Source organism: Mustela nigripes, chromosome 5 (genome assembly GCF_022355385.1).
Source record: "Mustela nigripes isolate SB6536 chromosome 5, MUSNIG.SB6536, whole genome shotgun sequence".
Classification (NCBI taxonomy): domain Eukaryota; kingdom Metazoa; phylum Chordata; class Mammalia; order Carnivora; family Mustelidae; genus Mustela; species Mustela nigripes.
The window spans coordinates 139,647,369-139,662,871 of NC_081561.1; the positions used below are offsets into that span (position 1 = coordinate 139,647,369).

The 15,503-nt window shown below is 40.6% G+C and overlaps 1 protein-coding gene across 7 annotated transcripts in view; it reads left to right on the forward strand.

Annotated features, from left to right (window-relative positions):
* Positions 1-15,503, forward strand: part of ARID1B (AT-rich interaction domain 1B) — a 439,440-nt gene that overhangs the window by 145,341 nt on the left and 278,596 nt on the right. For all 7 annotated transcript variants that reach the window (XM_059401329.1, XM_059401325.1, XM_059401328.1 and 4 more), the window contains exon 4: positions 11,512-11,622. In XM_059401329.1, the coding sequence (XP_059257312.1) occupies positions 11,512-11,622 (111 nt within the window). The remainder of the gene's footprint in view (positions 1-11,511; positions 11,623-15,503) is intronic.

Here is a 15,503-nt window from a genome sequence, read left to right on the forward strand (position 1 = left end):
ACAAATGTGTCATGTGTCCCTCATATTATTCCTTTAATTAAAGCGTGTATATAGTAATGCAAGGTGTCCTGTTCAGAAAACTTTTTAGACGAGAGTTATGCAGGCAATCTGAACTTCTATTGCATATACAATTTGGACCCTAACTGTATTTGGAAATTTTTTAGTAATTATATATTTTTTTATTTATAATAAAAATATAGTTTTTAGTAATTATATTTTTATTTGGAATATACAAATATATAAATATATTTATATATGAATATATATTTATATATATATAAGTTTTTATTTGGAAATTTTTTAGTTATTACATTTTTATTTATTTATAATAAAAATATAATTTTTAGCCATTATATTTTTATTTTGGTTATTTAGATAAAGATTGTAGCTAATCTGGTTTTAAATCTCTCTGAAATTATGTTCGCAATTTTGGTGAGTCCCATTGTTGATACTATTATCCTGTTCAGTTTTTATCCTTTAGTTTTTTTGGGGGGGGGGTTCCTTAAGAATCTGGTGAAAGCTGGGGATCCTCTTCCCAGAAAAGTAAAGGCAAAATTTACTTGAATTTCCGGGGAGTGCTCAAACCTCTTCCCCTCCAGGCTGAGAATTCACGCCCTAAATGTGAGTGACAGTCTTCAGGTGTCCAGGTGTGTGGCTTGTGTGCCCGGGGTGGTCAGCTCTCTGGTCTGGGGAGGGAGGGGTTTGGGTTTGGGCAGTAAGTCAGCCCATCAGAGAACGTGAGATGCCAGCGTCCACGCTTCTTTTCAGAGTGGATGGTGACCTTTTTGAGTCGCTACTGCAGCCACAGTAAGACAAACAGGACCATTCCTGACATCAGCGGGATAGGGCTACCTTTTTTACAACCATGAAGGGCCGCTAAACTAGCTCTTGGGAATGCCACAGAGAAATTTTACACTAAGGTACTAGGTAGTGGCACAATCCCTCAACCCCACTTTGCCGTGATTCCATAATTATCAAAACTTTAATGAAAATGCTACATTGTTGTTAGTCAGCAATTCTTACTTTACAGGCAGCTTTGGGAAGTTCACTAAAAATTTAGATTTGTGAACCCTAGCCTTGGCTCGAGATTTATCATCTGTGGGGTAGAGGCCGGAAAACAGCCCTTGTCCAGTGGGGAGCAGAGCCGGACAGTCGTTCAGTGGGAGCACTCTGGAGAACGAATGTATCTTGTTCCCAACCCAACTCCTCCACTTGCCGGCTGAGTGACCCCGGGCAAGTTATGCAAGAAACTGTGGTTCAGTTTCTTCCCCTGTAAAATACTACCTGTTTCATGGGGTTCAGGTCAGACAAAAAGGCTTCTCTTTCCATGCGGGAAGCACGGAGTGGGTGGCAGTAGACAATGTTGCATAATCACTAGCCGCTGTTGCCATCACCGCCATCAGCACGATTGCCACAGGGAAAGCCCCAGTGGTTCAGTGAAAATTTTGACTTTCATTTTAAATGCGGCTTTAAAGAATATAGATAACAATCACTAACATTTACTGAACGTTCAGTGTGCCAGGCACAGTGCTGGTTGCTTAACCTCTGATCATTAATACAGCTCCAGGAGGATGAGGCCTCATATTTTGGTTTCATGGATGAGAAAAGCCATTCTTTAGGTAATTAGTTATAGAGCCAGGGTTCTTTTTTAGTCTATGTGTGTGTGTGTGTGTGTGTGTGTGTGTGTGTGTGTTATAAAAAGCGTAACTGGACATTTATTGTGGCTTATTTAGCTTTGCGATTTTATTAAAATTGCGATTTTATTAAAATAAATTAATCTATTAAAAGTATTACTTATTTTAGTAATAAATAAGTATTACTTATTTGAGTATCTTCATATTTCTTTTTGGTATTTTGGGAAATTTAATTTCAGACACGTTTCCCTTTTCACTCTGGGTCCACTCTTAGTTTAGGAAGAGGTTCTTGGAAAAACCGAGAGAAAACAAGAAGCTTTTCTCAAGTCTTGAATGTCAGAGGAGTGGCCTACAGGATTCGAACTTGATTAGGGTTGGGGAAACAGCCCATCTTGGTGGAGGTCTTCTCTCTCTTCTCCAGCCCGTTCAGAGTTCAGCTTTACTGCAGGGCCCGGGGGCTGCTGCAGCCTCGTGGGTGCTGGTATGTCTTGTGCGGTGGAGACGTTCTCGTTAATGGCGGGCTCCAGGTGTAGTGTTGAATTTGCTGTCAGTATTACTGGGACTCAGCAGTAAGGAAACATAAAGTAGCTTGGCTAAGTCTGTCCTTTTTCTAGAATGGTTTTGTAAATTTTCAAATTTTGGAAATAATTATGCCTGTGAATTGGTAGAATATTAGCAGTATTCTGAATCTAGCCAAATCTGTTCTCAATCAGTATATATGGTATATTCTGGAGAATTTGACTGTAACATAAGTTGAGAAGCTCCTTTGGAATCAGTAGCAGTAAAAAACCATTTGAGCCTTGGTTGTGTGATTTTTCAATCTACTATAAGATTTTTGGAGCAAGGGTTTAAAGGAAGATACAGGGGAACATATTGATATGGACTTAGAAGAATTAAAGTGATTTGCCAGTATTCTAAACAGGTAATAATTGTGACAGATGTAAAACCCCCATTCTGCTCCTAGTCCCTGAGTACTGTGCACCCAATAGACGCGAGCCCTCAGAGGCAAGGGGACACGCTCAATGTACCCTTAGCCTTCCCAGGTTAACGCAATCCAGTATGGTTTCTAGAGTAGGAAACTGAACTGAGAAGTTTGTTCAGGGTCGCACAGCGTCTGAATAGTCTAGAAGTTGGAATTTGATCTTGGATTTCTTCCACTCAAAGTTTCATGAAATTTTGAGAGGTCTGTGGCTGGAAAAGGCTTCTTGAGGAGTCAGTGAGAGAGGAAACAGGGCCTTTAAGAGCCCAGACCAAGATAAGGGTAAAAGCGTCAGATTTAAGGATGGAGGATGGCTGGAGCTGAGATCGGGGCAGCTTGACCAAGGAATGAGGTTGAGAAAGGATCCCTGAGTCAGCCGTGGGGCAGCTAGGGAATTTGACACTGACAAGGTTAATTTGTTAAGATTATGGAGGGATTAAAAAAAGGCTAAGTGTTAGGGTTAAGTAGTACAGCATACATGTTAAAGATAGACTGGTGTGTGGGGTGGGGGGTGAGAAATTGCAACATTAAATGATCTGTGTTTAATGGGTTTTCTTGGACAAAAGGATATTGATGGCAAAGGGACCAATTAGGAAGTGCTCGTAGTATTTCAGGTGAAAGCTGCAGTCAGCGCCACAGCCTCAGCCGCCTCTGAATTCCTAAATTTGTCTTCAATACCATTAACTTCATTTTCACTTAAATGGAAAATTTCAAACAGAAACAGAAGTAGACAGGAGCCCTGTGCACCCTTCACTCAGTTTTCGAGAGTCATGGGGCCAAGTCTTGTTGTCTCCACACTCTCTTCCTCACCTCCCAACCCCCATCCTCAGTATTATTTTGAATTAAGTCCCAGACATCATATCATTTAATCTGTAAATATTTTACTATAGATCTCTAAAAGATAAAGGGATTTAAAAAATAAACATAAACATAATACAGTTTTCACATTTAAAACATAAATTTTCTGGGTGCCTGGGTGGCTCAGTGGGTTAAGCCGCTGCCTTCGGCTCAGGTCATGATCTCGGTGTCCTGGGATCGAGTCCCGCATCGGGCCCTCTGCTCAGCGGGGAGTCTGCTTCCCTCTCTCTCTCTCTGCCTGCCTCTCTGCCTACTTGTGATTTCTCTCTGTCAAATAAATAAATAAAATCTTTAAAAAAAAATAAAAAAAAAACAAACATAAATTTTCATACCAATTATCCACATTTCTAGTAGCCTCATAAATGAAATGAATGTTTAATTTATGTTATATGGTAGTTTGAATCAAGATCCCAGTCAAGTCCCGGGGTGCCTGGGTGGCTCTGTGGGTCAAGCCTCTGCCTTTGGTTCAGGTCATGATCCCAGGGTCCTGGGAAGGAGCCCGTGTAGGGCTCTGTGCTCAGCAGGGAGCCTACCCCCCCGCCCCACCTGCATCCCCCCCCCCACCGCCTCTCTGCCTACTCATGTTCTCTGTCAAATAAATTAATAAAATCCTTAGAAAAAACAAATCCAAGTAGAGTCCAGTCTTAGAATTGGATGATACCTTCTCACCTATAGGATTTCCCTCGGTCTCTATCTCTCTTTCTTTTCCTCTTACTTTCTTTTTACTATTGCAACTTTTTGTTGAAGAAAGTAGGTCATATGTCTAGTAGAGATTCCTACAGTTTGAAATTTGCTGATTGATTTGCTATGGTTTCGTGTGTTCTTCAGTCCTTTTTATTTCCTATAAATTGGTAGTCAGATATACAGGCTTTACCAAACTCATTATCCTTTTTTTGGGGGGGGGGGGCAAGAATATTTCATTGCTTGTTTGTTCATTAGGAGGTATAGAATTTCTTGATTTTTCTTTCTTTTTTGATCAAACCACTGATGCTTGCCATAGTCTTTTCCCTCTCTTTTAATTTTTATTGTTTTTTTTTTTTACTATATTCAAGACTGCCAGTAACAAACAGCAAAATGTGTGTGTGTGTGTTTTTTTTAAAGATTTTATTTATTTATTTGACAGAGAACACAAGTAGGCAGAGAGGCAGGCAGAGAGAGAGAGAGAGAGAGAGAGAGAGAAGCAGGCTCTGCACTGAGCAGAGAGCCCGAGGCGGGGCTCGATCCCAGGACCCTGGGATCATGTCCTGGGCTGAAGGCAGAGGCTTTAACCTACTGAGCCACCCAGGCGCCCCGCAAAATGTGTTTTGTAGCACATTGGTTCCAGGCAATGTAGCTGTTAATATGATAAATATTCTTGGGCAGGATCCCAAGTTTTATTCAGTTTTATGTTTTGTCCTCCTACATTTATTTTTGTATTGGTACGTCTAATTCTAAGTGTAAGCTTTTCAAAGCCTTTCAGTCAATCATTCACCAGCTTCTTACTGAATACCTGTCCGTGCTTGGCACTGGGAGCCCAAGAGGAAGTAAGAATCCAGTCCAAGAGATACACAAACAAATAGGTGAAATACAGCATTGTAAATTCTTTTCAAAAAATGTATTTATTTATTTATTTATTTTGGGAGAAAGGGTGCGCAGGAGTTGGGGGTTGGGGGGAAGGGACAGAGGGAGAGGGAGAAAGAGAAGGAGAATCTTAAACAGGTTGCACGCTCAACATGGATCCTGACCTTCAATTCGATCTCACAACCCTGAGACCATGATGTGAGGCAAAATCAAGAGGCAGACGCGGACGCCCCCAGCATTGTAAATTCTTTAAGAAGAAGACATCCAAAGTTGGTGAGGGGGTTTGTTTGCGGGCATGCTGGGGTTAATGTTTGGCAGGATCTTAAAGACAGCCAGATGCTTTGCAGGCACAAAAGGAAAGGCATCCACTCGGGACCAAGTTAGACCAAGAGAGCTGCTCCCCGTAGACGCGTGGCACCGTGGGAGCTTGGGAGCAATCGAATGGGTGATGGTGTGCGGACGAGCAGTGGGCCCCGGGCAAGACCAGCATGGATCTGGGGCAGCAGCTGGAGGGTATTTGCCCGACTCGTCAGTACCCAGCTGGGCTGTGGATTTCATTCTGTATAATAAATAAATAAACAAACTTTTATTTATTTATTTTACATTTATTTATTTAATTCAGAGAGAGAGAACACCAGTGGGAGTGGGAGCAGGGGCTGGGGTAAAGGGACAGACTCTCAGGCAGACTCCCTGCCAAGCACAGGGCCCAGCGCAGGGCTGGATCCCACGACCCCAATTTCAGAACCAGAGCTGAAACCAAGAGCCGGATGCTCAACCGGCCGAGCCACCCAGGCGCCCCAGGAGGAGGCCCTTCCCACGCAGTGGGCGCTGTGACCATTTGTATTTTAGCAGGTCCACTCTGGTGACATGGTGGACTAGGGGCTGTCATGAAAAGTGGCCTAAGGAGAGGACTGGCTGTCCGGGGTAAAGACAAAAGAGGGTGGACTTTGCAGTGACGTGGGGTGTGGCGGTGTGGCAGAGGGCTGGATGGTGGAAGATAAAAAAGCTCTGAGAAGTTCCCTGTGGAGAGGGAGGCCCCTGACCAGGTGGCAAGCGGAAGGGGGGGCAGTCCTTCCCTGGCACAGTGTGTGGAAGGGGCTCTGCCCTCAAGCAGCAGTGCTGGTAGTGCAGTGAAAGTATGTGGGAGTTGAAGTAGAGATTTGGGAATCGTCCCCATCCAGGGATCAGCGTGGGTAGAATCTTTGGGGGTACAGATCTGAGGGACACCAGTTTTTAGGGGACGGACAGAAAGAGCAGAACCAGAAGAGGAGCCTTAAATGAACATAATCTGGGAAGGCTGAGTCTCCTTGTTCTGCTTTCTGTCAGCCTGTGGACTTCAAATAACTCTTCACAGGTAATGAGTGGTAGGGAGAATGGTTTTATATATTCAACTTTGTGGGAGTGTTAAAAATGTTAGTATCTCTTACTGACTCACAATATTGTAACTGGATATTTTGGAGCTGTTCCATGTATAAAAACACATAAGATTCATAATTTCTGAAAGGGGAATTTAGGAGAATATATGGAAGAGTAGGGTAATGCCTTTAAAAAATTAAAATTGGCTTAAGTCCTTGTGTAATAGTGTTTGAGGCTTCCAGTGGTCTCCAGAGCAGTTAGGATAGAACTGAATATTTGTCCATCACACTGAGATGCTGGCTGTGCATAGACCTGAGCCGTGCACGTCATTTAAGCTTTTGCTTCCTTGTGGTAAAAAACAGGATGATGCTAGGGACTATCTCATGGGGCTGTGGTACCGGTGGACCACGCATGCTACGGGTCACAGAGCCCCGCCGGCAAGTGTCTGCTGTCTTTGTTAATGACATTTCCATTAGGGTGTTCCTGAGGAGGCAGGGGAGTGATTGTGCCATTCTGAAGTGGATATTTTATAGATTTATATTGCTTTCCTTTGGGGAAGGATATTTTACACTTATTTTTCTACAAACGAAATATGAGGGGGTCAGTAGCAAGCAAAGTGTCTTGATCAGAGTAATGATTTCACACGACTGGCCGCCTGGTGTGGCCAGGGGGCATTTTCTCTGTGGCGGTGATGTCCTCCCCATCCCCCCAACTACAGTGTCTTCTGTGCCGGGGCCACTTCTTTTCCCCTTAGTCATTGGAACTGATGATGGGAGTTTCCAAAGCAGGGGAAAAAAAGGTACAAGATGTTTATCCTGACCTAGATGTCGCAGGATGTTAGGAGTCCGTTCGGGTTCGTCGCGTCAGTCTGGACTGTTGCAGTAGCTATACGTGTGCTATTTGTAGCGCGTCTCTAATTTATGTGATTGTTGGAAAAACCTTCCTTAAGTAACCAGCAAATTACCAAGTATTCTAGACGGCTTTTTGCTAGTTTATTGACTTCACCGTCCCCGGCCCCTTAGTCCCACTTGTGTGTCTGGGACTGAGGTGTGCTCTCGACCACCCATCATCCTCATCCCGCAGCCGCCTCCCGCCTAGGCCCGGCCCGGTCTTGCTTCGGTTTGTATTGTGGAGCGGGCTTTTATCGTGGTGCCGCATGAGGTAGGGAAAGACAGGGAGCAACCTCAGTGTCCCTCAGGAGGGGACTGGTGGAACAGGCCGCAGGACTGACCACGCAGCACCACGTAGCAGTGAGAAGAGAACGGACATTTCGGTGCAGATATGGAACGAGCTCCAAAACATACTGTTCAGGGACCAAAAAATACGCTGTGTACAGGACATACACCCCACTGTGTTTAAAGGACAAAGGATTTAAATTCACGCTCATACTCTGTAACACATTGGGCAGTTGTGGAAAGAGAAATAACAGCTTGTGGGCAGCAGCCCTTGTGGAGGGCAGCCTGGGAAGGAGGTGGTCGCTCTTGCAGGGTTTGGTGCTTTGTGTCCTTTGAACTCCCCATGGGAACATTTTCCCTTTTTATTTTTTCTTAAAAAGTGTCCTTGACATGGGGCGCCTGGGTGGCTCAGGAGGTTAAGCGGCTGCCTTCAGCTCAGGTCATGATCCCAGCGTCCAGGGATTGAGTCCTGATTCAGGCTCCTTGCTCAGCAGGGAGCCTGCTTCTCCCTCTGCCTCTGCCTGCCGCTCTGCCTGTCTGTGTTCTCTCTCTCTCTCTCTCTGACAAATAAATAAATTAAATCTTTAAATTAAATAAATAAATTAATTAAATCTTTAAAAAAAAGGTGTCCTTGACATTTTATTCTACATTTTCTTTAAAGTCTTATGTTGCCATTCGTCCTTAATTCATTTTATCATAAAGAAAGCAGAAGCACTCAGGTTCTTGGCTTTGACAGTAGACCCATGTGACAGTTTTGGTGTTTTCCTTCCTTAGGATATGAGTGGGACACGAGTGTTTCCTGCCTGCTCGTGCTCCACACTATAAGCTGTGAAGTACTGAAGTACCCAGTAAAGGCAGTGTTCCACACCGGGCGTTCAGGAGACGTCCACCATGTCTGTTAAAAGAAACACCTATGTGAAAACTTAGGACACAGATGTGTACATACCCCTAGCCCAAGCTCTCTTCACGCCTTTGTTGTTTTCTGAGTCAGTCTCCCTTTACCTTTGACTCATAACATAAAGAAGTTAAAACCAGAATCCATCAATGGTTCAAAGTTTGTGGGTGAGGTGACGAAAACGAATATTGATAAAGAACTGGGAAGGGGTAAACCACATTCCCCACTTGTGGTTCTTTTGTGTTGCAGAATTCTCACAGTGAGAGCCTCCCTGAAGTAGCCAGGGCTCTGTATACGTGCGGTTGAGGAATATAGGAATAGTGTGTGTGTAAGCTGGTGTACACACTAGTGTGGACTAGCTCGAACTTGTAAATGACCAGAGATGGCAACGATGTGTTAAGAATGTAAGGCTGTGTCTTTGTCATCTGTATATAAAATGCAGCGCTGAACATATTCTTTATTTTCTGAAACTGACATTGCCCTCTTACTGTCTATTAAATTACTCATTGCTGCTACTCTTCTTGAGGTGAAAATAAGTCCATACTAGAAAATAAATATCGCTCTGAAGGGGAAAAAGCTCAGGTTTGTTATAGAATATAACCTTTCTATCTCTATTAAAGCCGCCAGATGTAGACTTTATTGCCCCCATGTGAATTATATATGGATGATGATTGTTTCAGGTTAAAACTTGGTACCTTTTCTGGATGTTTTCTCCGTTAAATTAATCCTTATGTTTCAACATAAATTGAGGCAGAACAAGTTCCCGTTTCAGCAATTCTCACTAAATTTTCTTTCAGTTTTATTTCCAACTGAATTTAATAATTGAAAGCCTCTTGTGGTTAGGAGTAGTGTTTGAGACTTCGGTAGAATCTAATTATTTTGAACTTTTAAAGCCTTAAAAAGTGAAATGTAAAGCCATAGTAAAATGTTTCTGATAGCTTTCATAGTCTATTAGTTCAGTGTTGCTTATTTTAGAGGGGACAGTATCTAAATTGAAATGTGTATTCATTATAGTTGTAATGGTCTCTTTCAACTCTTTTAAAAATCAGTCCATTTAGCTACAAAGAGAAAATAAAAAACATTTAAAAGGCTAATAAGCATAGGGCATGTGAGTCTGTTCCTGTTTCTTAACTGACGTTTACTTTAAAAAAAAAAAAAAAAGTGTCCGAGCCCTGCCCATAAACTCTGTGTGTGCACACGCGCGTATTTGAGGAACTGGCAGGGGTCTGCTCATTTGTTTGCCCATTGTGAGGCTGTCCAGCACCTTTGTGGGGTTCTCTTTTTTTTTGTACCAGGGTGAAGGCCCTGAATGGAGGCCTTGTGCCCTACTTGATTTGAAATCCTCACCGTTAATCTAAAGGAACCTGCGGGGCACCCAGCAGGAAGTCTGTGTGACAAGTGGAGGTCTGGGATCCGGAAGCTTCGCTGCTGGGGGCAGGGGGGAGGCAGTGAGAGTGGTAATAATCTTTTAGCCTCAGCTTTGGTCGCCCACAGCCTAATTGTTACCCCCGGCTGGCAGCCAGATTGAAGAACTACCCTTTTGGGTATCCTGGATTGCACGTGCTCTCTGAGGCCTCACCTAACTGTTACCAGATTAAAACCCACGACAACTGGGCTTTAATTCTCTTACAAAAGCATAGTACTGACTAGGCATTGTGCATTCCTTTTAGAGGTTAGATATTTTTATGAATTTTGTGTGTGTGTGTGTGTGTGTGTGTGTGTGTGTGTGTAGCTTTATTTAAAGGACGGAAGGGTTGCTTGGGAAGTGCGGTATTGTTGGCATGCTCTTTCTTACAGAGCCTGTTTAAAATCAGCACTTGCCTGGTTTAACCTAATTTGTACAGTTTGTGTGCTTTGTAGGACTAGCTATTGGTCCAAAGTTTTTGGCTTAAGAAGCCATGTAATTTTAAGTGTATACTGTGTGAGAAAGGGGTGGGGCAGCAGAAGCTTTTTATAGGGCTTCAACTAATAAACATTAATTTTTTAAGTAAGATTCTGAGAATTTAACAGAAGTAGAACCTGTATATAATGCTTCCTTAATACTAACACTGATGGGCCAAGGGAGAAAATTCTGTTTTTAAGTGATACTTTCTATTCTTTTTTTTTCTCCACTCAGAAACTGGTTCTTCAACTTTCAGTGCCAATTAAGACATGCTATAATAAGTATTTTATATTCTGTCCTACTGTTTGACTTTGGGTGTAAATGGTGGTAGAATGTTTAGTAGCTGAACATACATAGTTAAACAGCTAGAGATGGGGTACATAGTAAGTTTGGTGTGGTGTGGTATTTGGTTTATATAATAGTATTTCAGCAGAATACTGAAACCAGGCAGAATACCTCCTGGAAAAGTGTTCAACAGGATGCCAGAAAGGCCATGTTAATGATAAGTTTCTCATACCTCAGCAGGTTTTTTGGGGCGTGTTTTGTTTCCCTACTGCTGTTTTATTCTTTATTGTGGTTCTCTGGAAACTGTGCCACGTGAACATATGGAATTCTATACATGAATGTTTATTGGTTTTGTAGAAACCCCAGGATACTGTGAGCTTAATAACTATGTTGTTTTGTGGGTTATCGAGGGGACATACTAAAAGTCAGTTGTTAATAAAGTTTTCATTAATTATTTTAACATTTTTCAAGGTAATATTAAAGGCAGCTCAACCAAAATCAGAATTAAGCAGTAACACTAGTGGGTTTGCTCTGGTTTAAAAGAGAGTTTGATCATAGCTGACCTCCTTCCCCATCTTTTACTGAGTGTTACCTTCCTGCAAAACTCAAATACAGTGTTTAGTTTGTATGACCTCATAATAAATTTAGTTGGTGTGTGTATACATATATATATATTCAAAATAAAAATAAAAAATAAGTGTTTTTACTCTTGATTCACAGCCTTGTCTTTTGTTTCTACTCTCCGTAAAATGTTAGATGATAAGTATTAACATGTATATGTCTGCTTAAGTGTAATACCAGTTGGCAGTTTGTGATTACCCTTTCTTTTGTTTTGGTTACAACTCAATGAGATATTTATCAAGTGCTTTATATTTGTGTTTGTTCAGGACATGTCTCAGGAAGGCTATGGAACTAGGTCTCAACCTCCTTTGGCTCCTGGAAAACCTAACCATGAAGACTTGAACTTGATACAACAAGAAAGACCATCAAGTTTACCAGTAAGACATTAATGTGCTGATTTGGAAATGTAATGAGTCAAAAAAATTTTAAAAGAGCTCTTGTTTTTGTTTGTTCTACTTTATATTAAATCTTGGGGAAGAAGTTCCTAGATTTCAGATATATTTGTGATTTATTAACTTTTTTAGGGCTTTCTTCTCAAGAACTGTGTGGTCTTGGATAAGTCTCTTTCATTTGTAGGTATTTCTTAGTCCAGTTGGAAGGCATATTCACTGGATGGGTTTTGTGGCAAAAAAGTGTTTCTGTTGTACAGTTGTGCTTTGCTTAGCCTTTTGCTTCCTGGTAGTGATATGGAACAGTGGTATCCAATGTAAGAGTTAAATGGAATGAAATCCCCACTTGGCAAAGGATATCAATGATGAATGAGATAAAGCATCCGGTGAATGAGACAAGCCATCTTGTGGGACTTTATGTCATGAGAAATCACCCAGTCCTTTTCCACCTAAAAGAATTTTCATTTAAATTTGGCAAAAGCAGCTTTTAAGCATTTTCACCAGCAAATACTGTGTGGTGATTGGGGTATATATTGATTAGAGTAGTGGCTACATTCTAGGAAATCATGTTGAGGCCCATAAATACAGTTCATCTGTTTTTTTAATGAGCAGCCTAATTTAAATGAGGCTTTCCTTATAAACTAAAAGAATACATTTATGCAAATAAATTTTTGTATTTATTTTCTTGTTAAAATGTTTTTGATTTGAATAATTATTATTCTTATTCCTTAATCTTTATTTTCATTTAAGATGGGAGTTCAAGCTAGACAATGATTTTAATTCGAGTTTCAAATATTTTACATTAAGTTTTATTATATTACTGCTAAACATGTGAGAACCAGCATTTGTAATGAATGTGCTACATGACAATTGGTATGCACAGAGAACCTGTGTTTAAGTTATGTGTAGCCTTAGAGAAGAAGGTAAGTCATGGTTACAGTGTGTCTAGTATCTTCGAAGCTGATGCACATGTTTTTGACATCCTGATTTTTTCGCTTTTATTTCTGTGATGAGTGAATTTATTGTGGTATTTTGTAGTCACCTTGGAGTATTTATTATCTAGTTACTTGGTTTCTGAAGGAATGAAAGAGGTGATAGATTCTGCGTTTTATGCTCTTTTTTCTTTAGCTAACAATTCATAGCTTGGTAAGCGTGTAGTTTGTGTGTGTGTGTGTGTGTGTGTGTGTGTGTGTGTGTGTGTGTACGTATGCACACAGGTGAGCACTGTTGATATGTGTAACATTTGCCAAGTATTTGGAAATTGGCTTATGGTTTTAGGAAATTTAAATGGACTCGTGGGAAGCAGATGGACAATGAATCCCACTTTTTCTCCCTACCAGATTTCTGTTGTTCTAAGAGAAACCCAACTTTGTAGATGTGCCTTTGGCTGGTGAAGTGGACTGTTACACATGTGGAAACATTTGTTATAAACTGATAGACGTTTTTATGTAGCCAGGAGAACAGTTTGTGGTGTGCTGCTTTCCTCATGTGCACTTGACCTTTGGAGTCCCTTACTAGGCTCTCCTTCTCATGGCTCTGCCCTGAAATGGGCAGTTGATAGTCCGCTAGCTACAGCATAGTTAGGGAAGGAGTGAAATACAGTTGTCCCAGAAAACTGAAGAGTTCTGCTCTGGGATGGTGCTTTTTAAGTTAATTATGAAAAGGGGGCTAAAAGCATTTTAGGAAGTGAGCCGATATATTCATCAATAGTTTATGTTTTTCTGAATTGTTCTGTTTGTGTACATGTAATGGCTTGCTTTCTTCCTTACTCTTTACCATGCCTAATTCCCCAGAGGATCGAAAGTTGTTCATCACATAAATTTTCTTATGAGCTAATAAAAAAAAAAGAAATGCCCTAGTTGGTGTTTTCTTTCTGTTTTTGTAGCTCTCACAGGTAAATAAGATGCTGATTGACTCAGGAACATTTCAATATTTTTTTAGAGAGCAGAATTTCCAGGTTTTGGGGTGAGTATATGGACATACCAGTTACTGAACAAAGAACAAACTGTAGATCGGGTGAAAATTGGCTTTATTTACATGGATTTTAGCAAGACGCTTTTCTTTCAATAGGCTTCATTTGTGTAGAAAGTTCTGTAAGGGGTTTACTGATATATTCTGAGCTATGTGGATGCTGCATCAATGTGTTTGGTGTTATAGACAAGGTCATCATGGTTTGCAGGGGACATCTGTTGGAATTCTACTTGACTCTAGTGTCCGGATGTTTTTAGTGTTACTTCTGTTAAATATTTTAGTTCTCCAACTTGACTAAGTTGATACTGTACATACCATGAAACTGTATCATATCTGAATTTCCTGTTGGGTAGTTTGTAGAGTTATGCTGCATTTTTTTATTCAAGTGTCAATAATGTAAATTTTGTCTTCTTACTTAAAGATAATCCATCATATTTGTAACCTCTAGTTTGTAACTTGGAGTAAGGAAACTGTGGGTGCTACCTTTACATTCTAAAAAATGTGGTATAGTGATACTAATGTATGATTATTCTTTAGAGTATATGTGACTGTGAAGAAGGAAGCTTCTCTAGTAATTATTTCTTAATCTTTTTGATTATATTGGGCTAGGTTTTATAATAATTTCTTTACGTGTCATATTTTCTTTAGCATATTTGTTACGTGGTTAAATTTCTGTTACAAAAAATCAAGATATTTCTAATGTCTTTCTGCTTGAGCTATAAAGTGACCTTCCAGTAAGTTGTCCACTCACTGTTGTTTGAGCTGGTATCTCTCTGTATTTGCATGTCATCAAATTCTTGGTGATCTTCAGTAGCCAAAGCAGTTATGTTCCAGCTGACTTAAATCTTCAGATCATCCACAGTAAAGTAAATAACTGATAAATTAATATTTGTCCTCTTGTTGTCTTGGGGCCATGACCAGTGATATTTACTTACCACTTAATTTACTCTGATCTAAGCTTAGAACAGATCTTTCTTAATAATGTCCACTGATTGCTATACTTCTTAATCATACAGCTTTTCCCACATTGAGACACTTTAGCGTACATACTCCTTATTCTATAATTTCCAGCAAATCTTAGCATATAGCAGGTATTAAAAGTAGCTTGAAAAACTCTATCTCCGGGGAATAGTATCACTTAAAATTCAAGCACATTCTGTATTTTTTCCTACCTCTATTATTGATATGAAATGAAGCCAGCATTTAAGCAAAATACACTGTGGAGGGCCCCCCCCCCATTAAAAGCTTATTAGCTCTTTATCTTAAAAACATTGAGTATATCTCAATTGCTATTTTAAGATAACTCCCCAAATATTATTTAATATACTTTGTTGTTGGATCTTTTGATATATTTTCATTGCTTGTGCCATTATTGTTTATCTTATTACACTTATTTTTATAGCTGTCTTGACTCCCCTATTAGACGAGGATCTTTTCAGAATATTTATTATGTCTTGTTCAGTATTTTCCTAATAGATTTTATGTAAAACCTTTTTTTTTCTTTTAAATATTTCATTTATTTATTTGACAGAGGGATCACAAGTAGGCGGAGGTGGGGGGGGAAGCAGGCCCCCAGCTGAGCAGAGCGCCCAGTGTGGGGCTCAATCCCAGGACCCTGAGATCATGACCCAAGCTGAAGGCAAGAGATTGAACCCACTGAGCCACTCAGGTGCCCCTATGTAAACACTTTTAAACACATTCTTCCTCTAGTATCAGACTCTCTTTTCGTTGCTGAAGGGATTTTTTTTCAAGGTGTTGGCGTGATAGCAGTAGAGAGCCCATGTTCTCCAAAGCTCCTGATACTAGCGGAGTATATGAGTGCGGGATCTGTATTAGCAGGGTGGGGTTTTTGTCCAAACCATTTTTTCTTATTATAAAATGACATTTGAATTTTACCT